This window comes from Macaca thibetana, chromosome 1 (assembly GCF_024542745.1).
Source record: "Macaca thibetana thibetana isolate TM-01 chromosome 1, ASM2454274v1, whole genome shotgun sequence".
NCBI lineage: Eukaryota > Metazoa > Chordata > Mammalia > Primates > Cercopithecidae > Macaca > Macaca thibetana.
This window is the reverse complement of record NC_065578.1, coordinates 128,457,749-128,483,165: the sequence shown is the minus strand read 5'-3', so window position 1 is coordinate 128,483,165 and position 25,417 is coordinate 128,457,749. Positions and strand designations below refer to the sequence as shown.

At 43.6% G+C, this 25,417-nt stretch overlaps 2 protein-coding genes and 2 non-coding genes across 7 annotated transcripts in view; 3 read left to right on the top strand and 1 right to left on the bottom strand.

Moving 5' to 3' along the window:
- Positions 1–25,417, bottom strand: part of LAMTOR2 (late endosomal/lysosomal adaptor, MAPK and MTOR activator 2) — a 334,290-nt gene that overhangs the window by 143,301 nt on the left and 165,572 nt on the right. The gene's annotated exons all lie outside the window — the stretch shown is intronic.
- KHDC4 (KH domain containing 4, pre-mRNA splicing factor) lies at positions 1,262–24,581 on the top strand. Of its 4 annotated transcripts, XM_050753314.1 has the most exons (14): positions 1,262–1,378; positions 1,858–2,074; positions 6,066–6,194; positions 6,530–6,609; positions 9,008–9,060; positions 9,326–9,489; positions 10,325–10,536; positions 12,755–12,815; positions 14,893–14,950; positions 15,183–15,436; positions 19,947–20,120; positions 20,874–20,986; positions 21,650–21,741; positions 23,297–24,581. In XM_050753314.1, the coding sequence occupies exons 1-14, from the start codon at positions 1,341–1,343 to the stop codon at positions 23,494–23,496; spliced, it is 1,845 nt and encodes a 614-aa protein (XP_050609271.1). In that variant the 5' UTR covers positions 1,262–1,340; the 3' UTR covers positions 23,497–24,581. The 4 variants fall into 4 exon arrangements, with proteins under 4 accessions (XP_050609271.1, XP_050609282.1, XP_050609301.1 ...); XM_050753325.1 differs by having other exon boundaries at positions 1,284–1,378; positions 20,902–20,986; positions 21,650–24,581; XM_050753344.1 differs by lacking the exons at positions 19,947–20,120; positions 20,874–20,986; positions 21,650–21,741; positions 23,297–24,581 and having other exon boundaries at positions 1,284–1,378; positions 15,287–15,534.
- LOC126945377 (small Cajal body-specific RNA 4) lies at positions 10,080–10,208 on the top strand. The gene has a single exon (XR_007722432.1). It is a non-coding gene; the product is annotated as a small Cajal body-specific RNA 4 (non-coding RNA).
- On the top strand, positions 17,065–17,201 carry LOC126945344 (small nucleolar RNA SNORA42/SNORA80 family). Its single transcript, XR_007722423.1, has one exon. It is a non-coding gene; the product is annotated as a small nucleolar RNA SNORA42/SNORA80 family (small nucleolar RNA).

Genomic DNA, 25,417 nt, shown 5'->3' with positions numbered 1-25,417 from the left:
AGGCAACATAGTAACCCCCCACCTCCGCATCCCCTGCCACCCCGGTCTCTAAAAATAAAATAAAATAAAATAAAATAAAATAAAATAAAATAAAGCCAGGTATGGTGGCGCGTGCTTGTAGTCCCAGCTACTTCAGAGGCTGAGGTGGGAGGATCTGAAAACCCAGTGAAGTTCCAAGACATCCCAAAGGTTAGAAACCTTTAGCTTCGGCCGGGCGCGATGGCTCACGCCTGTAATCCCACCACTTCAGGAGGCCGAGGCGGGTGGATCACCTGAGGTCAGGAGTTTGAGACCAGGCTGGCCAACATAGCCAAACCCCGTCTCTACTAAAAATACAAAACAAAACAAAAATTAGCTGGGCGTGGTGACGGGCGCCTGTAATTCCAGCTACTTGGGAGGCTGAGGCAGGAGAATCGCTTGAACCCGGGAGGCGGAGAGTGCAGTTAGCCGAGATCGCATCGCGCCATTGCACTCCAGCCTGGGTGACGGAGCGAAACTCGGTCTCAAAAAAAGAAATCTTTAGCCTACAGAATCAACTCATTCAAGGCCTTTCAACTCCTGGCCTCCCGCACTCCAGCCAGCTCAACCGTTAAGTACACAGATCCCAGAACAGGGTGCTCCATAACCTACGCTTGATCGCTTCTCCAGCACTCTACCGGCTTTTTAGCTTCCCGTTCTTAACGCTCCCCCAAGATGTGCAGCTTATCTTCTTCGACCTTTGCTTAATATACAACTCTATCACACATATTTGCCTGCGTATCTGCCTTGCCACACTGAGAGTACCAGAATGGCAGGGCCTGCGGCTTATTCATCTTTTTATCTTTATATTCCCTGCTTGGTGCACAGAAATGGACCAAACAGACAGAGAAATTCTTGAAATGATCTTTGCAACGAATCCTTTTCCTTTTCCTAAGTAACAGAAACGTGAAACGGGCAAAAGCCGCGGGAAGGTTGTCTCCCCAGACAGAAACTAGGACTCAACACAAACGTAGCGGAATTTGAGGAAAAACCTGTTTAATCTACTGACTCATGCGTATTGTCTTCGAGTCTCACAACATGCCCACGATAAAGATGGATTCAGCTAGGCCCGATTCCGCATCTATAGTAGGCATAGCAGCCATCTTTCTTAAGGGTAAGGCGCAACCCGGAAGATCACACCCTACCAGTTTCAGAAACGCCAGACGCCTTTAAATCGTCAAGAGTCCAATCGGAATCGACATTTTCACCGGAACCGCTCGGCCTCACGACCGGAAAAGGCTGTGCGTAAGAGCGTTGGGGGCGGAAGTGACGAGAAGGTGGTAGTCGGGTAGTTGGCGGGTGGTTGAGTAGAACCGGTCGCCATGTCCGCGGGGAGCGCGACACATCCTGGAGCTGGCGGGTACGGCTTCAGGGGCGAGGGCATCGGAGCGAGCACTGGGGCGCGGAGGCACCCTGAGAAGCTGCGTATAGGGTGGAGGGCCCCTTAAGTAGGAAGTAAAGGGTTGGACGTTTGGGGAGAAGGATCTTGAGCAGGCCTGGGGCCCTTAAAGGGCCAGCTGGGATCCGAGGGAGGAGGGAAACGGGGACTTTTGGAAGGGCGAGCCAAGGGGAAGGCGTAAACGAGAGCGTGCAGGATAGAGTGGAGTCTTTTGATATAGGGGACAGTAGAAAGGAAAGATTTTGGGGAAGGGTGGAAAGTGGGGGGTTTGTTAAATGTAGCAATAATTGTTTAAGGAGAGGGGAGTTTTAGATTTAAAAGGTGATTCGGAAGTGTAAGTGGAATATAATAGAGGGAAAATGGGGTGCTGAGGCGTAGTAAGGAAAGAATAACATACATGAAAGCTTTGGGGCCTAATGTTTTCCTTTTTCTACGTGTAGGCGACGCAGCAAATGGGACCAACCAGCTCCAGCCCCACTTCTCTTCCTCCCGCCAGCGGCCCCAGGTGGGGAGGTCACCAGCAGTGGGGGAAGTCCTGGGGGCACCACAGCTGCTCCTTCAGGTGCTTTGGATGCTGCTGCTGCTGTGGCTGCCAAGATCAATGCCATGCTCATGGCAAAAGGAAAGCTGAAACCAACACAGAATGCTTCTGAGAAGGTATTTGAATTGCGAATTTAGTGGTTGTTTTGCCACTAAAACGGTGAATTGCGCGGTGTCTCACGCCTATAATCCAGCACTTTGGGAGGCTGAGGCAGGTGGATCACGAGGTCAGGGGTTCGAGACCAGCCTGACCAACATGTTGAAACCCCGTCTCTACTAAATGTACAAAAATTAGTCGGGTATGGTGGCGCGCGCCTGTAATCAGCTAGTTAGGAGGCTGAGGCAAGGAGAACTGCTTGAACCCAGCAGGCGGAGGTTGTGGTGAGCTGAGATTATGCCACTGCACTCCAGCCTGGGCGACCCAATGAGACTCCGTCTTTAAAAAAAAAAAAAAGTTGTTTGTAATCCTGTAATCATATAATAATTTGTGTTAGTAAAGGATAAAATGGATATAGTAGTTGAGAGATCATTTAGTTTTGGAATGTTCCAGAAGACATTTTGTTACAAATACATACTTACGAGGCATTTTTGATTGGGCTGATTACATTTATGGACCAAATACCTTGTCTTGTCCTTGTCCACTTAGTTCAACTTAAGTTCTATTTCCATAGTCATTTAAAGCAACATAACATGTTTTTAATATATGTCCTTTTTCCCTGAACTCAAAAGAGAAGTTCAGGTAAATCAAGTGAGCCCCATAGTGTCATCTCTAATTAGAACCTGTAGGGTTTTATTTATTTATATATTTTTTGACAGAGTCTCACTCTGTCGCCCAGCCTGAAGTGCAGAAGTGGGGTGATTTCAGCTCACTACAACCTCTGTCTCCTGGGTTCAAGTGATTCTGCTGTCTTAGCCTCCCAAGTAGCTGGGATTACAGGTGCATGCCACCATGCCCGGCTAATTTTTTTTTGTATTTTTAGTAGACAGGGTCTCACTATGTTGATCAGGCTCATCTCGGCCTCCCAAAGTGCTGGGATTACATGTATGAGCCACCATGTGCAGCCTATTGTTTGCAAAGATTGTTTTATGAGGAAAAGTTAAAAGCATCTTGACAAAGATGTAATGCTTCTTATATATTAAGATTCTTAATACCGATGTTAATCGTTTAAGCTCTCTTTTTCCCTTAAAATAATAATCTTTAGGTAGTTGACCTCAGCAGGATACATAAACACTGGATTTAGAATCATAAAACCTAAAAACCCAGAATCCACAATTTGAAACCCAGAATCCACAGTTACTGGTTACATGGCTTTGGCATAACGAAACTCAGCTTTCTCATTGGTAATATATACCTGCATTGTGTAGTGCAGTAGTCACTAGCCTCATGTGGCAATTTAAGTTAAAATTAAGGGGCTGGGTGTGGTGGCTCACACCTGTAGTCCCAGCTCCTCTGTCATTCTTCTTGGATTCTTGGAAGGCTGAGGTGGAAAGATCACCTGAGCCTAGGAGCTTGAGGCTGCATTGAGCTGTCATTTTGCCATTGCACTCCAGCCTGAGCATCAGAGTGAGACCTTGTCTAAATAATAAAACTAATTTAAATACATTATCAGCCTCCATAACTGTGAGAAATAAATTCCTGTTGTTAAAGCAAAAAGCAAAGCAAAGCAAAACCAAACAAAATACAATTTAAAATTTAGACCTTTAGTCACATTAGCCACGTGTCAGGTGCTCAACAGACGCATGTGGCTAAATGGTTACCATATTGGAGTGATGGACTAGAACACCTGTCACCAAAAGTTCTCTTAGACAACATTGATAAGTACTATTAAAGGCGGTCATAAGGATTCATTGAGATGATAATGTAAATGAATACTATAGGGGGTTAAATAAAGGTAAGGTGATATTGTTGAGTTTGTATTTAGTTTTGCCTCCACATTTAAAAAATGTATGTAATGCACAAAGTAAACAATCTTACCTTCTAGACATAGACTGGGGAGATAGGCCCCTGTAGTCCCAGCTACTCAGGAGGTTAAGGCAGGTGGGTGGTTCACTTGAGGCCAGGAGTTCAAGGCCAGCCTGGGCAACATGCTGAAACCCTGTCTCTACAGAAAAGACAAAAACAATTAACTAGGTGTGGTGCATGCCTGTGGTCCCAGGGTCTGGCTTGATTGCCCAGGCAGTGACTGCAGTGACACAGTCAAGTAGTAGGTACTCCCAAGTAGTAGGGCTACAGTCGCATGCCACCGTGCCCGGCTAATTTTTTTTTTTATTTTTGGAAGAGATGGGTTTGCCATGTTGCTCAGACTGCTTCAGCCTCCCAAAGTGCTGGGATTACAGGCATGAGCCTGTTTGGTTGGTTCATTCATTCGTTCTTTCTTTCCGTCTTTCTGTCTTTCTTTCTTTCTGTCTGTCTGGTTTTTCGTGTGATAGAGTCTTGCTCTGTTGCCCAGGCTGGAGTTCAGTGGCGCAATCACTGCTTACTGCTGCCTCAGCCTCTTGAGTAGCTGGGACTACAGTCTCATGCCACCATGCCCAGCTAATGTTTTGTATTTTTTGTAGAGATGTGGTTTTGCCATGTTGCCCAGGCTTGTCTGAAACTCTTGGGCTCAAGTGAGCCACCCGGCCCAGCCTTTTTTTTTGTAATTTATTTATTTATTTTTGAGACGGAGTTTCACTATTGTTGCCCAGGCTGGAGTGCAGTGGCGTGATCTCGGCTCATTGCAACCTGTGCCTCCCGGCTTCAAGCGATTCTCCTGCCTCAGCCTCCAGAGTAGCTGGGACTACAGGCACGAACCACCACACCCGGCTAATTTTGTATTTTTACTAGAGTTGGGGTTTCACCATGTTGACCAGGCTGGTCACGAACTCCTTGTAGTTTAAATTGAAAGAAACTAGATCAGGTTTTACCATCTTACTGGCTTTTCATTCTTCTTTGTTCTTCCGTAATAGAGTGAGGAATGATTAGTTAGATACAATTTAAGGGCTTTTGAGAACTTTACAAGGATGGAATTAGTTGGATTTTATGTTATGATTGTGGGAGTGGCACAAAAACAACTTCCTATTATATGCTTGAGGTATATGTGTTGTGTGCATTGCTTCTCTACCTTCTATTATGTTTTATTCCATGTACAGCCAACTAACTGAGCTATAGAGTGTCATAACTTTGCTCTTTAATTTTCTTTTTGAAGGCTGTAGCCTCTGGTCCCTAGAGCTTCTATAATTAGGTGGTCATAAAAATGCACATAGGGCTAAGGTCACAGAGAAATCTTCATTGTGGCCTTCAAGCAGATTGACTTTGTTTAGTGAGGTTTTTGTTTGCTTGTTAATTTGTTTATGAAGAAAGACCAACTGTGTTTACAGGCAGATGAAGGGAAGGGTAGGGAGGTGCGGGATTTGGGAAAAGATAGTTGTATTTTGGACGACTAAAAGGCTTTATCTAGGCTGGGCACAGTGGCTCATGCCTGTAATCCCAGCACTTTGGGAGGCCAAGGTGGGTGGATCACCTGAGGTCAGGAGCTCGAGACCAGCCTGGCCAGCATGGTGAAACCCCATCTCTACTAAAAATACGAAAACGAACTGGGTTTATTGGCTCATACCTGTAATTCCAGCTACTCAGGAGGCTGAGGCAGGAGAATCATTTGAACTTGGGAGGCGGAGATTGCAGTCAGCTGGGATTGTGCCACTGCATTCCATCCTGGGTGATAGAGTGAGACTTCATCTCAAGAAAAAATAAAAATAAAAAAATAGGCCGGGCGTGGTGGCTCATGCCTGTAATCCCAGCAGTTTGGCAGGCTAAGGCAGGTGGATCATGAGGTCAGGAGTTTGAGACCAGCCTGACCAATATGGCAAAACCCCATCTCTACTATAAGTAGAAAAATTAGCCAGGCATGGTGGTACCCACCTGTAATCCCAGCTACTCAGGAGGTTGAGGTAGGAGAATCGCTTGAACCCGGGAGGTGGAGGTTGCAGTGAGCTGAGATCATGCCACTGCACTCCATCTTGGGCGACAGAAAGAGACTCCATCTCAAGTAAATAAATAAATAAAATAAAAAAAATAAGACTTTATCTCACCATAAAAACTTTTTAATCTAATTTCTCTTTTTTCTAGCTTCAGGCTCCTGGCAAAGGCCTAACTAGCAATAAAAGCAAGGATGACCTGGTGGTAGCTGAAGTAGAAATTAATGATGTGCCTCTCACATGTAGGAACTTGCTGACTCGAGGACAGACTCAAGATGAGGTGAGGAGGCATTGGGACTCTTTGGGGAAGGTGGTGAGTGGATTCAGATAAAGAAGACCTCTAAATAGACAGGTGTTAGATATTTATTAGTGAGTTTGGGTCATAGTCTCTGAAGTCAGGACTGGGTTTAATTTAACTTCAGAGGAAGATAATGAAATGGGTATAAATGAATTCTCTGTATTGGTTTGAGTAAGAAACCATGGAATAAAAATTTCAGATATAGGAGAGAATTCATTCCTTCTTACTTGGTCGAATGAATGAATGGGAAGAAAATCTGTCTGCCATTGAAATCAACCAATTGCCACATCTTCTTAATTGAACATTTCCTTTTTTAGATCAGCCGCCTTAGTGGGGCTGCAGTATCAACTCGAGGGAGGTTCATGACAACTGAGGAAAAAGCCAAAGTGGGACCAGGGTACGTATTCTCTTGTTTATGGAAGGGTTGGGTGTATGACTCACATTAGCCTCATGTTTTTCATCCGTAGGTAATATGTGTACATGATATTTGATTCGAGGTTTGAGGGGTATGTGTGTGCACACTGTATAGCAGAATTCTGGCTATCAAACAGATACAAGCTGTTGGGAGCTGTTTTGGACTTTTATTTCACATTTAATGTTTTTATTGGAGGAAACAAATTATAGGAAAGTGTAAAAGAAGATACCACTAACATTTAATGTATATACTTTTTTTTTCTTTTTTCTGTGCCATATGATCTGCAGAAATAATATATATACTTCCTTTTTTTTTTTTTTTTTTTTTTTTTTTTTTTTTTTTTTTGAGACGGAGTCTCGCTCTGTCACCCAGGCTGGAGTGCAGTGGCCGGATCTCAGCTCACTGCAAGCTCCGCCTCCCGGGTTTACGCCATTCTCCGGCTTCAGCCTCCCGAGTAGCTGGGACTACAGGCGCCCGCCACCTCGCCCGGCTAGTTTTTTGTATTTCTTAATAGAGACGGGGTTTCACCGTGTTAGCCAGGATGGTCTCGATCTCCTGACCTCGTGATCCGCCCATCTCGGCCTCCCAAAGTGCTGGGATTACAGGCTTGAGCCACCGCGCCCGGCCCTTTTTTTTTTTTTTTAAATTTGAAATGTAGTCTTACTCTGTCACCCAGGCTGGATTGCAGTGGCACAATCTTGGCTCACTTCAAGCTCTGCCTTCCGAATTCATGCCATTCTCCTGCCTCAGTCTCCCGAGTAGGTGGGACTACAGGCACCTGCCACCACACCCGGCTAATTTTTTGTATTTTTAGTAGAGATGGGGCTTCACCATGTTAACCAGGATGTTCTCAATCTCCTGACCTTGTGATCCGCCCACCTCGGCCTCCCAAAGTGCTGGGATTACAGGCGTGAGCCACTGCGCCCGGCCATGTATATACTACTTAACTTTTTTCTGTGGAAATAATTACCCTCACAAATGGGCTCATATATATATTTTTTGTCTTTATGATGGTTATACGTTGTGATTATTCAGGTAAAGACTTAATCTGTTTCATTTCATTCCTTCCATCATTCAGTGTTTGAGTTTCTCTTCACTGTTGGTTGATAGGTACTTAGGAAATGCAACATTTTTAACATTAGCTTAAACTACACAAAATAAGTAACAAAATTTACTTCCTACCCCAAGCCAAGAATTTATTTATTTATTTAGAGATGGAGTGTTTGGTCTTGTCACCTGGGCTGGAGTGCAGTGGCGCCATCTCGGCCCACTGCAACTTCTGCCTCCTGGGTTCAAGCAATTCTCTGGCCTCAGCTTCCCACGTAGCTGGGATTACAAGCGTGTGCCACCACACCCAGCTACATTTTGTATTTTTAGTAGAGATGGGGTTTCACAATATTGGCAATATTGTCTTGACTCCTGACTTTGGGTGGTCCCCCCGCCTCGGCCTCCCAAAGTGCTGGGATTACAGGCGTGAGCCACTGTGCCTGGCCCCAAGAATATATTTAAACTTTCTATATGTGTTGGTTGCTGTTTTGAACTTTGTCTTTAAAAAGTTATTTTTACCTGCCACTTTTTATTAACTGTATATGGTTATTGATCACTTTATTATAATTTAAGTCATCTTCACATTTAGAATCTAAATTATCAGTTGATGTGGGCCTTAAGAGATTTCTCTATATGCATGATCAATCTTTCCCCATTAATTTTTTGTGTGTGTGTGTTTTTTTTTTTTGAGACAGAGTCTGGCTCTGTTGCCCGAGCGGGAGTGCAGTGGCATGATCTTGGGTCACTGCAACTTCCACCTCCTGGGTTCAAGCGATTTTTGTGCCTCAGCCTCCTCAGTATCTTGGACTACAGGCATGCCGCCATGCCGGCTAATTTTTGTAATTTCAGTAGAGATGAGGTTTTGCTACGTTGGCCAGGCTGGTCTCAAACTCTTGGCCTCATGTGATCTGCCTACCTCAGCCTCCCAAAGTGCTGGGATTACAGGCATGAGCCACAGCACCCGGCTTGCCCCATTGATTTGGATAGACAGGACCACATTTGTTTATAACCTATTAGACAGCCAGCAAAAACGAATTCTGTTCTTAAATATTGGGTTATCTCCATAGACTGGAAAATAATGGTAGTGAATCTATAAGAACAGATTTGATCTGAAATCTGTTGGCCAGTTGACTTTTAAGATCAAGAAGTTTATTTGTTCCCCAGCTGTTAAGGCATGTTCTCAGACATTAGCTAGCAAAAACCCTTCTAATGTATATAGTCCCTTTTGGTTATTTGGAAACTTGAAACATTACAAATTAGATCTGGTGACCCATTTGACTCCTTTTTTGGTTTTGACCACGTTGAGATCATCCTTTTTTGTTTCTCTTTATAGGGATCGTCCATTATATCTTCATGTTCAGGGCCAGACACGGGAATTAGTGGACAGTAAGTAATGTTTTTGGCTCACGTAGCACTTTTTGTGAAGAACAAAGTACAGGGGTCTGTATAGCAAGTTGGCAAACTGTCCCTGATGGCTGTTCTAGCCCTTGTTCATGAACTGTACATGAATTTGTATGGGAGTTTAGAGGGGTTGACAGCCGCATACTTGGGTAACGTATAAAGCGGATTTACGTGTGAGTGATTGAACACTGGCCTGCCTGGGCACTAGTCAGTTCATTCCATTCAGTTTTACTGTTTGTGTTTTTCCAAGGAGCTGTAAACCGGATCAAAGAAATTATCACCAATGGAGTGGTAAAAGCTGCCACAGGAACAAGTCCGACTTTTAATGGTGCAACAGTAACTGTCTATCACCAGCCAGCACCTATCGCTCAGTTGTCTCCAGCTGTTAGCCAGAAGCCTCCCTTCCAGTCAGGGGTATGTTTTGGGGAGGGATCATGAATAGCTTTATCATTTCTATAAAAATGATATGTGCCGTCCAGGTGCAGTGACTCATTCCTGTAATCCCAGCACTTTGGGAGGCCGAGGTGGGTGGATCATTTGAGGTCAGGAACTCGAGACCAGCCTGACCACATGGTGAAACCCCATCTCTACTAAAAATACAAACATTACCTGGGCATGGTGGCAGGCGCCTGTAACCCCAGCTATTCGGGAGGCTCAGGCAGGAGAATTGGTTGAACCTGGGAGGTGGAGGTTGCGGTGAGCCGAGACCATGCCACTGCACTCCAGCCTGGGCCACAGAGCAAGACTCCATCTCAAAAAAAAAAAAAAAGAAAAGATGTGCCAAGTAATACATATAAAGAAGAAGAAAAAATCATTAAATTCCAATCCCGAAAGTTACCTGCTATAGGTATTCTGTTAGTGTGTTATCTAGCTCTCCACAATATAATGAACACGTGAGCACATATCTCTTCATATTGATATGTTCTACAAAGGAGATTGATAGAGCAGAAGGTATTGTACATTTTGAAGTTAGTGCTTTTAGTTTATTTGTAAACTTGATGATAACTGGAGGACTAAGAAGGCTGAGTCTGATGAAGCAAGACTTTGCTGATACATTCCTCCTAGAAAAAAGGGTTGGAGAGAGCAGCCTTCACTGAAGAGTATCACAGGGCTGACTGTACTACCCAACACTCTATCCCAGTTTTACAGGAGACTGTCTTTGCTATAATTTCTTATTGACTTATTTCAAAGATTGAGGATTTAATTATATATTCGCTGTTTAATACGAAGTATTCTTTTCTTCCTACAGATGCATTATGTTCAAGATAAATTATTTGTGGGTCTAGAACATGCTGTGCCCACTTTTAACGTCAAGGAGAAAGTGGAAGGTCCAGGCTGCTCCTATTTGCAGCACATTCAGATTGAAACAGGTGCCAAAGTCTTCCTGCGGGGCAAAGGTTCAGGCTGCATTGAGCCAGCATCTGGCCGAGAAGCTTTTGAGCCTATGTATATTTACATCAGGTATGGATGCATAGGGCAGGGGACATGTGAATTCTTGTCAACTTGTTGGTACAGTCAGGAGTGATTCAGAAGGAGCAAGAGAAAACCGGGTGTAATTAATAGTAACATGAGGGATTTAGGTAAATGCTAGGAGTAATTATAATTAGTTAAATAAATTGTAGAATTGGGGCACGGTGGCTCATGCCTATAATCCCAACACTTCTGGAGGCCAAGGCGTAGGACCACTTAAGCCCAGGAGTTTGAGGCCAGCCTGGGCAACATAGCGAAACCCTATCTCTACAAAAAAATTAAAGAAATTAGGCCGGGCGCGGTGGCTCACACCTGTAATCCCAGCACTTTGGGAGGCCGAGGCGGGCAGATCATGAGATCAGGAGATCGAAACCATCCTGGCTAACAAGGTGAAACCCTGTCTCTACTAAAAATACAAAATATTAGCTGGGCGTGGTGGCGGGCGCCTGTAGTCCCAGCTACTCAGGAGGCTGAGGCAGGAGAATGGCGTGAACCCGGGAGATGGAGCTTGCAGTGAGCCAAGATGGTGCCACTGCACTCAAGCCGGGGCAACAGAGCGAGACTCCATCTCAAAAAAAAAAGCCAGATGTGGTGGTGCACACCTATAATCCCAGCTGCTCAGGAAGCTGAGGCAGGAGGATGGCTTGAGCCCAGGAGGTTAAGGCTGCAGGTAGCTGTGTTTGCACCACTGCACTCCAGATTGGGTGACTGAGTGAGACCCTGTCTTAAACCAGGTGTGGTGGCTCACACCTGTAATCCCAGCACTTTGGGAGACCAAGGCAGATGGATCAGTTGAGGTCAGGAGTTCGAGACCACCCTGGCCAACACGGTGAAACCCTGTCTCTACTAAAAGTACAAAAATTAGCCAGGTGTGCGCAGTGGCTCACGCCTGTAATCCCAGCACTGGGAGGCCGAGGTGGGTGGATCACCTGAGGTCGGGAGTTCGAGACCAGCCTGACCAACATGGAGAAACCCCGTCTCTACTAAAAATACAAAATTAGCCAGGCGTGGTGGCACATGCCTATAATCCCAGCTACTACGGAGGCTGAGGCAGGAGAATTGCTTGAACCTGGGAGGCAGAGGTTGCGGTGAGCCGAGATCATGCCATTGCACTCCAGCCCAGGCAACAAGAGTGAAACTCTGTCTCAAAAAAAAAAAAAAAAAAATTAGCCAGGTGTGGTGGCAGGCACCTGTAATCCCAGCAACTCAGGAGGCTGAGGTAGGAAAAGTGCTTGAACCCCAGAGGTGGAGGTTGCAGTGAGCTGAGACTGCGCCATTGCACTCCAACCTGGGCGACAGAGCAAGACTCCATCGCAAAAAAAAAAAAAAAAAAAAGAGAAATTACTGAATTAGGAGACGGAATTGTCTCTTTCAAGTCTTTTGGTTTTTTACAAGTCTGTACAAAAGTGAATCTTGGCCTGTAATCCCAGCACTTTCAGAGGCCTAGGCAGGCGGATCACAAGGTCAGGAGATCGAGACCATCCTGGTTAACATGGTGAAATCCTGTCTCTACTAAAAATAGAACAAAAATAATTAGCCAGGCATGGTGGCAGGCACTTGTAGTGCCAGCAACTCGGGAGGCTGAGAGGCAGGAGAATGGCATGAACCCGGGAGGCAGAGCTTGCAGTGAGCCAAGATGGCGCCACTGCACTCTAGCCTGGGCGACAGAGCGAGACTCCTTCTAAGAGTAGCTGGGACTACAGGCGCCCACCAACACGCCCGGCTAATTTTTTGTATTTTTAGTAGAGACGGGGTTTCACCGTGTTAGTCAGGATGGTTTCGATCTCCTGACCTCGCCATCTGCCCGTCTCGGCCTCCGAAAGTACTGGGATTACAGGCGTGAGCTACCACACCTGGCCAAAAAAAGTGAATCTTAAAGTGAGCTGTGATAAGCCTGAAATAATTTTCATTTAAACCTGTATCAATATTAATACATTTTATAGTAATTTTATGAACTTTAAAATATTTTTATATCAAGAAGTACCATTACTCAGAGAAAGACTAATAAAATATTTGTGGTAATGATAATAGATATATTTTTAAAGACTTGTTATTTTGTGTTTCTGTTTTGTGATTTTCAGAGGCCTAGATTTTGAGCTACAGTGAATATATTAATGTAGATTTGTAAAATAGCATGAAAAATGAAAGCAGCATTCTGCATCTTTTATTTATTTTTCTCTCCTTTGAATTCCTGGTTATTTCTTTGCAGTCACCCCAAACCAGAAGGCCTGGCTGCTGCCAAGAAGCTTTGTGAGAATCTTTTGCAAACAGTGAGTTGTATTTGTCTGGTACTCATTCAGAAAAGCAGTTGCCGTTTTGGAGTATGTCTTAACTGTTTCTTTCACCTGTTTAGTTTCCTAGTACTGCTATAACAAGTTACTGCAGTTGGGTGGCTTAAAATAACACAAATTTATTCTATCACAGTTCAGGAAGCAGTCCGAAATCAAGGTGCTGGCAGAATTGATTCCTTCTGGAGTCTGAGAGAGAAATCATCCCATGCCTCTCCTCTCTCCTAGCACCTGGTCATTGTGTTGGTTTTCTATTTTTTTGTTTTTTGTTTTTTGTTTTTTTTTTTGAGTTGGAGTCTCGCTCTGTCACCCAGGCTGGAGTGCAATGGCGCTATCTCGGCTCACTGTAAGCTCCACCTCCCAGGTTCACGCCATTCTCCTGCCTCAGCCTCCCGAGTAGCTGGGACCACAGGCACCCACCATCACAGCCGGCTAATTTTTTGTATTTTTAGTAGAGAAGGAGTTTCACCATGTTAGCCAGGATGGTCTCGATCTCCTGACCTTGTGATCCGCCCACCTCGGCCTCCCAAAGTACTGGGATTACAGGCTTGAGCCACCGCGCCCGGCCCATTGTGTTGGTTTTGGCTTATATTAGCATAGCTCCAGTCTGAAGTAAGGGTAGAGCTATAATAATTTGAAACCAGTTAGACATGTTTGGGGGATGATTGCTCATTTGGTTATGCATTCTTTTTTTCTGTAAACAACCAAAAGTTAAACCTTAGGACTGTCTTTATAGCACTTAAAGGAAATCAGGTTTTGGACTGAATATGTTCAATCTTGTGTTCTCTGGTACCTTATTGGGTAGCTTATGGTGTTGTTTTTTTTTTTTTTTTTTTTTTTTGAGACAGAGTCTCACTCTGTCGCCCAGGCTGGAGTGCCGTGGCGCAATATCAGCTCACTGCAACCTCCATCTCCCAGGTTCACGTCATTCTCCTGCCTCAGCCTCCTGAGTAGCTGGGACTACAGATGCCCACCACCATGCTCGGCTAAGTTTTTTGTATTTTTAGGAGAGACGGGGTTTCACTGTGTTGCCAGGATGGTCTCGATCTCCTGACCTCGTGATCTGCCCGCCTCGGCCTCCCACAGTGCTGGGATTGCAGGCATGAGCCACTGCGTCTGGCCTTGTTTGTTTGTTTTTTTACTTTGTTTTGTTTTTTTACTTCCTTTGTTTTTTTACATATCACCTGATTTACCAACCCTTGTACCAGATAATTTTCTTGACCATTTCCCATCTTTTTGTTGGTACTTGAGGTTATGGACTTAATAATATATAGGAAGGAAGTATGAGGAAAATACTAAACCCTTAGTAAACTGTGAGTAAACCTTGAGGAAAAGTCACCCAGTAAATGTGAATGAATGAGGTCTCATCAGTTATACTAACAACTTGGAAATTTCCTAGTTACTTAATTTCTGTGGCTTTCTAAATGATTTTGTACCCCAGAATTGAGTATACTTTAGGGGATTCAGGATTATTCATGCTCCTAATGCCCAAAATTGGCTTAATAATTTATAGATCTGCCTTATTAAAATGTTGAGGTGGGCTGGATGCGGTGGCTTATGCCTGTAATCCCAGCACTTTGGGAGGCCAAGGCGGGTGGATAACGAGGTCAGGAGTTGGAGACCAGCCTGGCCAACATAGTGAAACCCCCATGTCTACTAAAAATACAAAAACTAGCTGGGTGTGGTGGTACACACCTGTAGTCCCAGCTACTTGGGAGGCTGAGGCAGGAGAATCACTTAAACCTTGGAGGTGGAGGTTGCAGTGAGCTGAGACCTTGCCATTACATTGTAGCCTGGGTGACAGAGTGAGACTGTCTCAAAAAAAAAGGTTGCAGTGATACGAGATCGCACCACTGCTCTCCACCCTGGGTGACAGAGCGAGACTTATGTCTCAAAAAAAAAAAAAAAAAAAGTAGGTTAAACCAGTTTAAATTTGATTGGAATATCGGTAGATATATTTTAATTGCTAATGGCTTTGGTCCTAGAATTATATAATCAGACCCTTGTAAGTACACAGCTTGGGCTGTCCCATGTTAATTTGTTTCCCCCTCTCTTTCAGGTTCATGCTGAATATTCTAGATTTGTGAATCAGATTAATACTGCTGTACCTTTACCAGGTGTGTACATCTTGAAGTGTTTAAAAAATATTTTGCTAGTGATAGTTATGTGTAATTATGATACTGGAGGCTAGACTGTGCCAGGGCACTATTAATGTTCCCTTTAATTTAGGGTAATTTGGAAAGCCATTCATGCCTCAGTATTTTTCTTCCCTAGATATTAAGTTTAATATTCAGCTAAATTGTCTCATTCTGCTGCAGCTGATTAAACACTTTTTTTCTTCCCCCTCAGGCTATACACAACCCTCTGCTATAAGTAGTGTCCCTCCTCAACCACCATATTATCCATCCAATGGCTATCAGTCTGGTTACCCTGTTGTTCCCCCTCCTCAGCAGCCAGTTCAACCTCCCTACGGAGTACCAAGCATAGTGCCACCAGCTGTTTCATTAGCACCTGGAGTCTTGCCGGCATTACCTACTGGAGTTCCACCTGTGCCAACACAATACCCGATAACACAAGTGCAGCCTCCAGCTAGCACTGGACAGGTAGGATGTCAGGATATGCAACAAGATACTACTGAATTTAGGAAAAACTGGGGAAAGAGGGGAAGTAGTGGTATTCCAGAAATAAATCATGTAATGTGGAATGTTTTTTTCCTACTGTCTTCTGTGTTCCTACTACCAACCTACCTGAATATTTTGGATTAGCGTGTATGTGTGTATGTCATCCTAAAGTTTATATTTTCACAGTCTTGCACACCAAATAACTTTTTAAAGTAGGGCTGGTGGGCACACTTGCTATAAAGGGTCAGATAGCAAATATTTTAGGCTTTAAGGGCCATACATTCTCTGTTACAACTATCACACTCGGTGGTTGTAGTGCAGAAGCAGCCCATGGATAATACCTCAATGAATAAGCATAGCTGTACTCCAGTAGAACTTTATTTACAAAACAGGTGGCAGGCCACAATCATAGTTTGCTATACCCTTGGCCATTGTTTGCCTAACCTTGCCTTTGCAATGTTAACAAAGTCCTCAAGGAGAATGGGGCTACCTTCACCACACCTCTCAGTGATTGGAACTGAGTTACAATTTCACATCTTAGGAGGAAACATAATCTCAGCATTTGGGGAGGCCGAGGCAGGAGGACTGCTTTAGCGCAGGAGTTTGAGACCAGCCTAGGCAACATAGTGAGACCCCATCTCTACAAAAAAATTAGCTGGACATGGTGGCACATACCTTTATTTCAGCTACTTAAGAGGCTGAGGTGGGAGGGTCCCTTGAGCCTAGGAGGTCACGGATGCAGTGAACCAAGATGGTGCCAGCGCACTCCAGCCTCAGTGACAGAGTGAGATACCGTGTCTCAAAAAAAATAAACATTATGTAAGAGATATATAAACTTTTCAAATGTAAGGATTATAAATGCTGGCATGTTTCTTTTATAACTTAAGAAATGTATACTTACTTTTTTTTTTTTTTTTTTTTTGAGATGGAGTGTCGCTCTGTCACCCAGGCTGGAGTGCAGTGACACCTTTCGGCTCACTGCAAGCTCTGCCTCCCAGGTTCACGCCATTCTCCTGCCTCAGCCTCCCAAGTAGCTGGGACTATAGGCACCTGCCACCACACCTGGCTAATTTTTTTGTATTTTTAGTAGAGATGGGGTTTCACTGTGTTAGCCAGGATGGTCTTGATCTCCTGACCTCATTATCTGACTGCCTTGGCCTCCCCAAGTCGGATTACGGATGTGAGCCACCGTACTTGGCCACAATTTCTTTTTTTTTTTTTTTTTTTGAGACGGAGTCTCACGCTTTTGCCCAGGCTGGAGTGCAGTGGCGCGATCTCGGCTCACTGCAAGCTCCGCCTCCCGGGTTCACGCCATTCTCCTGCCTCAGCCTCCCGAGTAGCTGGGACTACAGACGCCCACAACCGCGCCCGGCTAATTTTTTGTATTTTTAGTAGAGACGGGGTTTCACCGTGGTCTCGATCTCCTGACCTTGTGATCCGCCCGCCTCGGCCTCCCAAAGTGCTGGGATTACAGGCGTGAGCCACCGCGCCCGGCCAGCCACAATTTCTTAAATCATGAAAGTAGAATTGTAGGAAAAGAGTAGATGTCTGGATGATAATCTGGATGGTTTATATACTGGTCTTAGAGGCAGGGGAGAGACTTCATGAGAGCATGGTAATGGATTTATGGTGGGTCCTTCGCTGTGGGCCTCTCATAGTGTACCCATGCCAGAGTAAATGGCAGCCTCAAACCATTGCCCAGCCCCCTTACCTGTGGGCTGTGAGCACTGAAGGGGGTTGCACAGTGTATAACAGAAAAACTATGAACTAAATTTTATTTGTGGTCCCTGGTAAAATTTATTTATTTTATTTTAATTTATTTTTATTATTATTATTTTTTGAGACGGAGTCTTGCTCTGTCACCCAGGCTAGAGTGCAGTGGTACCATCTCGGCTCACTGCAAGCTCCGCCTCCCAGGTTCATGCCATTCTCCTGCCTCAACCTCCGAAGTAGCCGGGACTACAAGCGCCCTCCACCACGCCTGGCTGATTGTTTTGTATTTTTAGTGGAGACGGGGTTTCACCTTGTTAGCCAGGATGGTCTCGATCTCCTGACCCCGTGATCCACCCACCTCGGACTCCCAAAGTGCTGGGATTACAGGCGTGAGCCACCGTTACTTTATTTTGAGAAGAATCTCACTCTGATGCTAAGGCTGGAGTACAGTGGTGTGATCTTGGCTCACTGCAACCTCTACCTCCTGGGTTCAAGTGATTATCCTGCCTCAGCCTCCCGAGTAGCTAGGATTACAGGCACATGCCACCACGCCCAGCTAATTTTTGTATTTTTAGTAGAGATGAGGTTTTACCATTTTGGCCAGGCTGGTCATGAACTCCTGACCTCAGGTGATCCGTGGCCTTGGCCTTCCAAAATGCTAGGATTACGGTGCTAGTATTACAGGCATGAGCCACCATGCCCGGCCGAAATTATTTTAATTTTTATATTTAGACAGCTCTGTAGGTCCCCACTTTTGAATGTCAGTCCTTTGTAATTGGGAAGCAATACAGCAGAGTGGTTAAAAGCAGGGAGTTAAGGTGGCCGTGTTGGCTCATGTACCTGTAATCCCAGCACTTTGGGAGGTCGAGGCGGGTGGATCACTTGAGGTCAGGAGTTCAAGACCAGCCTGGTCAACATGGTGAAACCCTGTCTCTACTAAAAATATAAAAATTAGTTGGGCGTGGTGGTGGGCACCTATAATCCTAGCTACTTGGGAGGCCGAGGCCGGAGAACTGTTTGAACCCAGGAGGCAGAGGTTGCAGTGAGCCAAGATCGCATCACTGCACTGCAGCCTAGGTCACAAGCAAAACTCAAAAAAAAAAAGCTGGGAGTTAGAATTAGATTGACAGGGTTCATCATGCTTTCCCATTTTTGAGCTGTGTGATACTGGGATGTAACTTGACTTGTCTAGGGTTTGGTTTTCCTTAGATGTAAAATGGGCACAGTGATAAAAATCTAAGAGGTTTGCGAGGATTAAGTAAGATGATCCAATCTGTCAATAAATGTTAGCTGTGTTATTAATACAGTCAGCCACCCTACAACGTTTTAGTCAGTGATAGACTGCATATATGATGCTTGTTCTGTAAAATTGTAGTAGCATATTTTTACTGTACCTTTTCTACATTTAGATACACAAATACTTACCATTGTGTTACAGCATTCAGTACAGTAACATGCTATACAGGATTGTAGCCTAGAAACAGTAGGCCATACCATATAGCCTATGTGTGTAGTAGGCTATTTTCATCTTAAGTTTGTATAAGTACACATTTGTTCAATGACAAAATCGCCTTGCAGTGCATTTATCAAAACATTCGCACTGGCGTAGTGGCTCACTCAGCGTAGTGGCTCACACCTGTAATCCCAGTATTTTGGGAAGCTGAGACAGGTGGATCACAAGTACTAAAAAAATTAGTTGTGCATGGTGGCACGTGCGTGTAGTCCCTCGGCAGGCTGAGGCAAGAGAAACGCTTGAACCTGGTAGGCAGAGGTTGTAGTGTCCCTCGGCAGGCTGAGGCAAGAGAAGCGCTTGAACCTAGTAGGCAGAGGTTGTAGCGAGCCGAGATCGCACCATTGCACGCCAGCCTGGGAGACAGAGCAAGACTGAGACTCTGTCTCAAAAACAAAACAAAACACGTATTACCATTGCTAAGCAACGCATGGCTGTATAGAGTTTTCTCTTCAGACCTGCCTATTTTTTCTGTAATATATATTGTCTTTTGATACCCCTTATTCCTTTTTGGAACAACATCTTCAAACATTAGACTTAATCTTAACATAGTAACTTACTAATAACTAAGGGAGTGGAAGATGAAATTACTTCTTCCACAAGCATTAGCAGCATTTATGAATTACAGAAAGCTTATTACAGAAAGCTAATCATGTTGACTGTCAGTGGTTGGAGTTCTGTTTGTTAATGGTCATGTTTGCTCCTAGTAGCCCAAATGCACAACAGAGTTTTCTTAAAAGTTCAAAGCACTGGGCCGGGCGCGGTGGCTCAAGCCTGTAATCCCAGCACTTGGGGAGGCTGAGGCGGGCGGATCACGAGGTCAGGAGATCGAGACCATCCTGGCAAACACGGTGAAACCCCGTCTCTACTAAAAATGCAAAAAAAAACTAGCCAGGCATGGTGGCGGGCGCCTGTAGTCCCAGCGGCTCGGGAGGCCGAGGCAGAATGGCATGAGTCCGGGAGGCAGAGGTTGCAGTGAGCCGAGATCGCGCCACTGCACTCCAACCTGGGCGACAGAGCGAGACTCCAGTCTCAAAAAAAAAAAAGTTCAAAGCACTGTATATAGGTTGTCAATTTCATGTTTCCCTAGGATGAAGGTGAGAAGGCTAGGTGATACTGTTACCAAATTATACATGAAGGAAACTAAGGACCTGAAGATGCAAAATTCATGAGATACTTATTGATCCGTAAAGTATATTGTAATCATTGTTTACTTATTCCTTGGGCATTCTCACACTTTTTTTCTTCCTTGGTTTGTTTTGGTCCCAGAGTCCGATGGGTGGTCCTTTTATTCCTGCTGCTCCTGTCAAAACTGCCTTGCCTGCTGGCCCCCAGCCCCAGCCCCAGCCCCAGCCCCCACTCCCAAGTCAGCCCCAGGCACAGAAGAGACGATTCACAGAGGAGCTACCAGATGAACGGGAATCTGGACTGCTTGGATACCAGGTTAAATAAAATACCCTGTTTTCCTATCTTCATCTTATTCTCCTACTATATTCTCCCTTTAAAAAAGATAAATTCACATCATTCTCCCAGCACTAGGATTTCTGCTTTCTGGAATTTATTTTGGTTAGGTTTTTTATCCTATTCAACAGACTCTTGAAAGCCTCTGAGAGTTCTTACTTTCTTACACATCTCACTCAAAGCTATTGATCTACCAATATGTGGCTTGTATTTAAAATCTTGGCTTTCAGTGGTGCTCTTTTACCCTCCACCTAAAAAAGAATGATATCTCCCTCCAGTCTCCCCACCCCGCAAGACTGCTAGAAAAGGAGTGATTCTGTACATGTAATTGTAAAGTTAGCCACTAAAGTTAAAAAGATTCTTAATTTGTAGTTTTGGTGCAATTTTATCAGAAGTACCTTTCCATTTTGTCAGAATCCTTGAATCATTCTTTAAACCAAAACATTTTTTTATGGTTTCTAGCTAGGTTTATAGAAACTAGTTGAGCTATGGGCAGTCAGTTAAAAACAGGCTATAGATAGCATAATGAATTATAACACCCCTGTCCAAGTCCTACAGAGAAAAAAAAATCCCTACTTTTGACTACAGTTACACAGCAAATCCCAAAGAGCTTTGTAGTAGTTTAACTTACTACAACTTATCAGAAAGATGAGGCACTTGACAGTTACATTAAGGAGCTAAAGTCAATACAGCAGTTGTAGATTTGCTAATGCCACTGTATTTTTCTGCTCATAGCATGGACCCATTCATATGACTAATTTAGGTACAGGCTTCTCCAGTCAGAATGAGATTGAAGGTGCAGGATCGAAGCCAGCAAGTTCCTCAGGCAAAGAGAGAGAGAGGGACAGGTAAGTTGGAATAATTATGCAAGTGTATTCAGATGTCATTTGTTTGCACCATTAGTCAGAGTAGTGATCATTGCTATGAGCTTAAGTATTCTGAAACTGAAATGAAATCTTTGAATCAAATATGCGTCTGTTTGTTATAATTGATGCAGTGAAGGAAAATACAATGATAGGCCTTTTACAGACTTAGAAGCAGTTATACTTGACTTTGGATAATTTATTACTTGTTCAGACATCTTTCTTGACTTCCATTGTCCGCATCTTGGCCATTTTCCTAAGGATAGACAGTAACAGAAATGTTATATAATTCAGCTATTTTTGCTACTTTAGAATTATTAGAATATCATGGATGGAAGTACATGAATATGGGAGTTCAGCCTGCCACACAGTGCTTGAATTTACCTTTCTTACATTAGTATATTAACCTTCATAAGAAAGGAGCTGATATCGTTTCATAACAGTTCATTAGATTTTTGTCATGGCAATTGCTGTGTAGATGGGCCTTATACTTTTATAAAGGGGCTGGGGGAAGGTGGAAGCAGTTGAAATTAATGGTTAAAATGAATTTGAAGGATTGTCTGCAGATTTAATTGCACTTCTAATCCACTGGATAAGTTAAGAAAATTTAAATTGTCTGAAAGAAAGTTTCATTTTGTCTTTCAATAGGCAGTTGATGCCTCCACCAGCCTTTCCAGTGACTGGAATAAAAACAGAATCCGATGAAAGGAACGGGTCTGGGACCTTAACAGGGAGCCATGGTGAGTGTGGTATAGCTGGGGGAACAGGGGAGTGACTAAGACTGGTCTAGAGCTATTAGTTTTCTCAGCCAGGCGTGGTGGCTCACGCCTGTAATCCCAGCACTTTGGGAGGCCAAGATGGGTGGATCACCTAAGGTCAGGAGTTCAAGACCAGCTTGGCCAATATAGTGAAACCCCATCTCTACTAAAAATACAAAAACTAGTGGGCATGGTGGTGGGCCCCTGTAATCCCAGCTACTTGGGGGTTGAGGCAGGAGAATCGCTTCAGCCTGGGAGGCAGAGGTTGCAGTGAGCCAAGATCAGACCACTGCCCTCCAGCCTGGGCAATAGAGCAAGACTCCATCTCATAAATAAATAAATACATATATATAAATAAAGCTATTAGTTTTCTAACCTGATGTTCATTCAGGTGTTTAATCCAACCTCTCTAATCTATTAGCCAGTGAAAATACTTTTGGGCTGGGCATGGTGGCTCACGCCTGTAATCCCAGCACTTTGGGAGGCCAAGGTGGGCGGATCAGCTGAGGTCAGGAGTTTGAGACCAGCATGGCTAACACGGTGAAACCCCATCTCTATTAAAAATAGAAAAATTAAGCTGGACATGGTAGTGCATGCCTGTAATCCCAGCGACTTGGAAGGCTGAGGCAGGAGAAACGCTTGAACTTGGGAGGTGGAGGTTGTAGTGAGCTGAGATCACACCACTGCTTTCCAGCCTGGGCAATAGAGTGAGACTCTGTCTCAAAAAAAAGAAAGAGAAAGAGAAAATAGTTTTTAAAAAATTGTATACAGATAACCTGTGATTTCCAACCAATGTGTTTTGAGACAGAGAGAGAAAAAATAGTTTAAAAAAATTATATACAGACAACCTTTTATTTCCAACCAATGTGTATCTAGAAAAGAGTTAGTCGACTTATTTTATACATAGCATCAGTGAATATTAATGAGTAGTAGTAGTAGGTCATTTAAAAATCCTGTTGCCTATATTGTGTGAATACCAGGACGTCATCTGATACGGACTTGATTTTGCTTTGTATTGGGAGCTAAGCCACACATCTCCCCTTATAGCTCTATTGGTCAGTAATGGTCAGTTTGTGGCTGTTAGGAAAAGGTTGCTTTTTAGCATCCCAGAACTCTAAATCCTGTAGAGGTACATGGCATATTTTGTTCTTTGCTTGTACTCATAAAAATGAACAGAAGAAAAGACGTTTTTTTCTTTTCTTAACTTCTTTTCTTTTAACTCTTTAAAAGGTGAAATATCATCCCTCAAGAGACTCACTTGCTAACTTTCCTTTTTTTCTTTTTTTTTCTTTTTTTTGTGTTTCTTTTTTCTTTCTCTGTTTTCTTACATGGTTCTGGTGGATTCACATTTGCTGATGCTGGTGCTGTTTTTCCTGTGATCTTCAACGTTTTTGGGTGACCATTGACCCTGTGACCTCAAAATGGTGTCCAACTAACCACTTAAAATTAACATCTTTTTTTTTAATTAACGAATTTATGGTATTTTTTTTTTTTCCCTTGGTGGGGATGGGGTTGGGGTTGTTTTTCTCTATTCTAGATTATCCAGCCAAGAAGATGAAAACTACAGAGAAGGGATTTGGCTTGGTGGCTTATGCCGCAGATTCATCTGATGAAGAGGAGGAACATGGAGGTCATAAAAATGCAAGTAGTTTTCCACAGGGCTGGAGTTTGGGATACCAATATCCTTCATCACAACCACGAGCTAAACAACAGATGCCATTCTGGATGGCTCCCTAGGAAACAGTGGAACAGAGTTTTGACCCTCAGTGACTCTTCTTAGCAATAATGCATGCATTTGATTTAACAAGACTCTGGGGCCTGTGCTGGGAACCAACCTGGACTTTGCAGAAGTTTGAGATTCAGTGCCGCCCTTTCTTAAAGGGGTTCCTTAACAACAACAACAACAAAAATCCTTATTTCTGCAGTGGCATAGAATCTGTTAAAATTTAATTAGAATCACAAACTTATCTCAGAAGCTTTTTAACAGTTCGTGAAATGTGCTTGTCCAACAAAGCATTCTAACAGGGTCGTTCCTATACACATTTGACCTGGTCCAGCCTTTTCCAAATGAATAGACCCAATTCTGACATAAAGAAAGTTTTATTTGTATTTTACTACTGTTTGGTCAATTTTGATACATAACTGGTTACAAACAGAGCCTTACTATTTATTAGTGGGGAAATTACTTTAAGACCGTCCTTTTCAGTATTTAATTCTGACAGATCTGCATCCCTGTTTCATTTTGGATTCTTTCTGTTTTGGAAAATGCTGTCTCATTTAAAACTGTTGGATATAGCTGGATCCTGGATAGGAAAATGAAGTTATTTTTTCATTGTTGTTTTTAATTGGGGTGATCCAGAGCTGGCACCTTCAGGCACATTGGTCTCATAGCCATTACTGTTTTTATTGCCCTTCTAAGATCCTGTCTTCAGCTGGGTCAGAGAAAACTTCCTGACTAAAACTGGTCAGAACTCATCACAGAAATGAAACACAGTGGTCTGTCTCTCTCAGAACTGGTTGCAGCTAAAATAGAGAGATCTGACTGCTGGCTATAGGATTTTGGACTTAATGACTGAAATTGCAACTTGTCCTTTTTCTTGGCATTACAGGTTTTGCCAAAAGAACTTTTTTTGTATCAAATATTGATGTGTGAAAGTGAAGGAGCTAGTCTGCTGAACCAGGAATAGTTTGAGATATTGAACTGTCATTTTTGCACATTTGAATACTTTGCAGGCTGGCTTTGTATAAACTTATCCTCTGGTTTCCTATACATTGTAAATATGTAGACCATAATTTCATTATAAATAAATGTATAAATATTCTGCTTGTGGTTTCTCTGTTTTCTTCCACAACCCATCCATACACTAAAATTCATAAACTTTTTTACTCATAGCATAATGCAACTATAATATTACCAGAAAAATACATATACAGACCCCAAGGTTTGCATATAGTTCCAAGAGTTATGTAACTGCAAAATGTTAAGGATTATTATGCTGGATATTATCCATTTTCATATTTTAGCCCTCCTTTATTTAACAGGGTATTAAAAGGACTTCATGACTGAAGCAGATTTTAAAGGAAATATGTTATTCTTGGAAAGACATTTTATTTTATTTTTTTGAGATGGAGTCTCGCTCTGTCGCCCAGGCTGGAGTGCAATGGTGTAATCTTGGCTCAGTGCATCCTCCACCTCCTGGGTTCAAGTGATTCTCCAGCCTCAGCCTCCTGAGTAACTGGGATGATTACAGGCACCTACCACCATACCTAACTAAATTTTGTATTTTTAGTAGAGACAGGGTTTCACCATTTTGGCCAGGCTGGTCTTGAACTCCTGATACTCAAGTGATCTGCCCACTTCAGCCTCCCAAAGTGCTGGGATTACAGGTGTGAGCCACCATGCCTGGCCAGAAAGACTTTTTTTTTGAGACGGAGTTTTGCTTTGTTGCTAGGCTGGAGTGCAGTGGCACCGTCTCAGGCAGCTCTGCAATCTCCACCTCCCAGATTCAAGTGATTATTCTGCCTTAGCCTCCCGAGTAGCTGGGACTTACAGGCGCACGCCACCAAACCCAGCTAATTCTTTTGAATTTTTAGTAGAGACAGTTTTACATGTTGCCTAGGATTGTCTCGATTTCTTGACCTCCTGCCTTGCCCGCCT

Coding starts and splice junctions, on each gene's coding strand:
- KHDC4 (XM_050753314.1), top strand. CDS start 1,341: ATGTCCGCGGGGAGCGCGACACATCCTGGAGCTGGCGG. Junction 10,537..12,754: donor CCTATGTATATTTACATCAG/GTATGGATGCAT, acceptor ATTTCTTTGCAG/TCACCCCAAACCAGAAGGCC. Junction 20,121..20,873: donor CTGGACTGCTTGGATACCAG/GTTAAATAAAAT, acceptor TTCTGCTCATAG/CATGGACCCATTCATATGAC.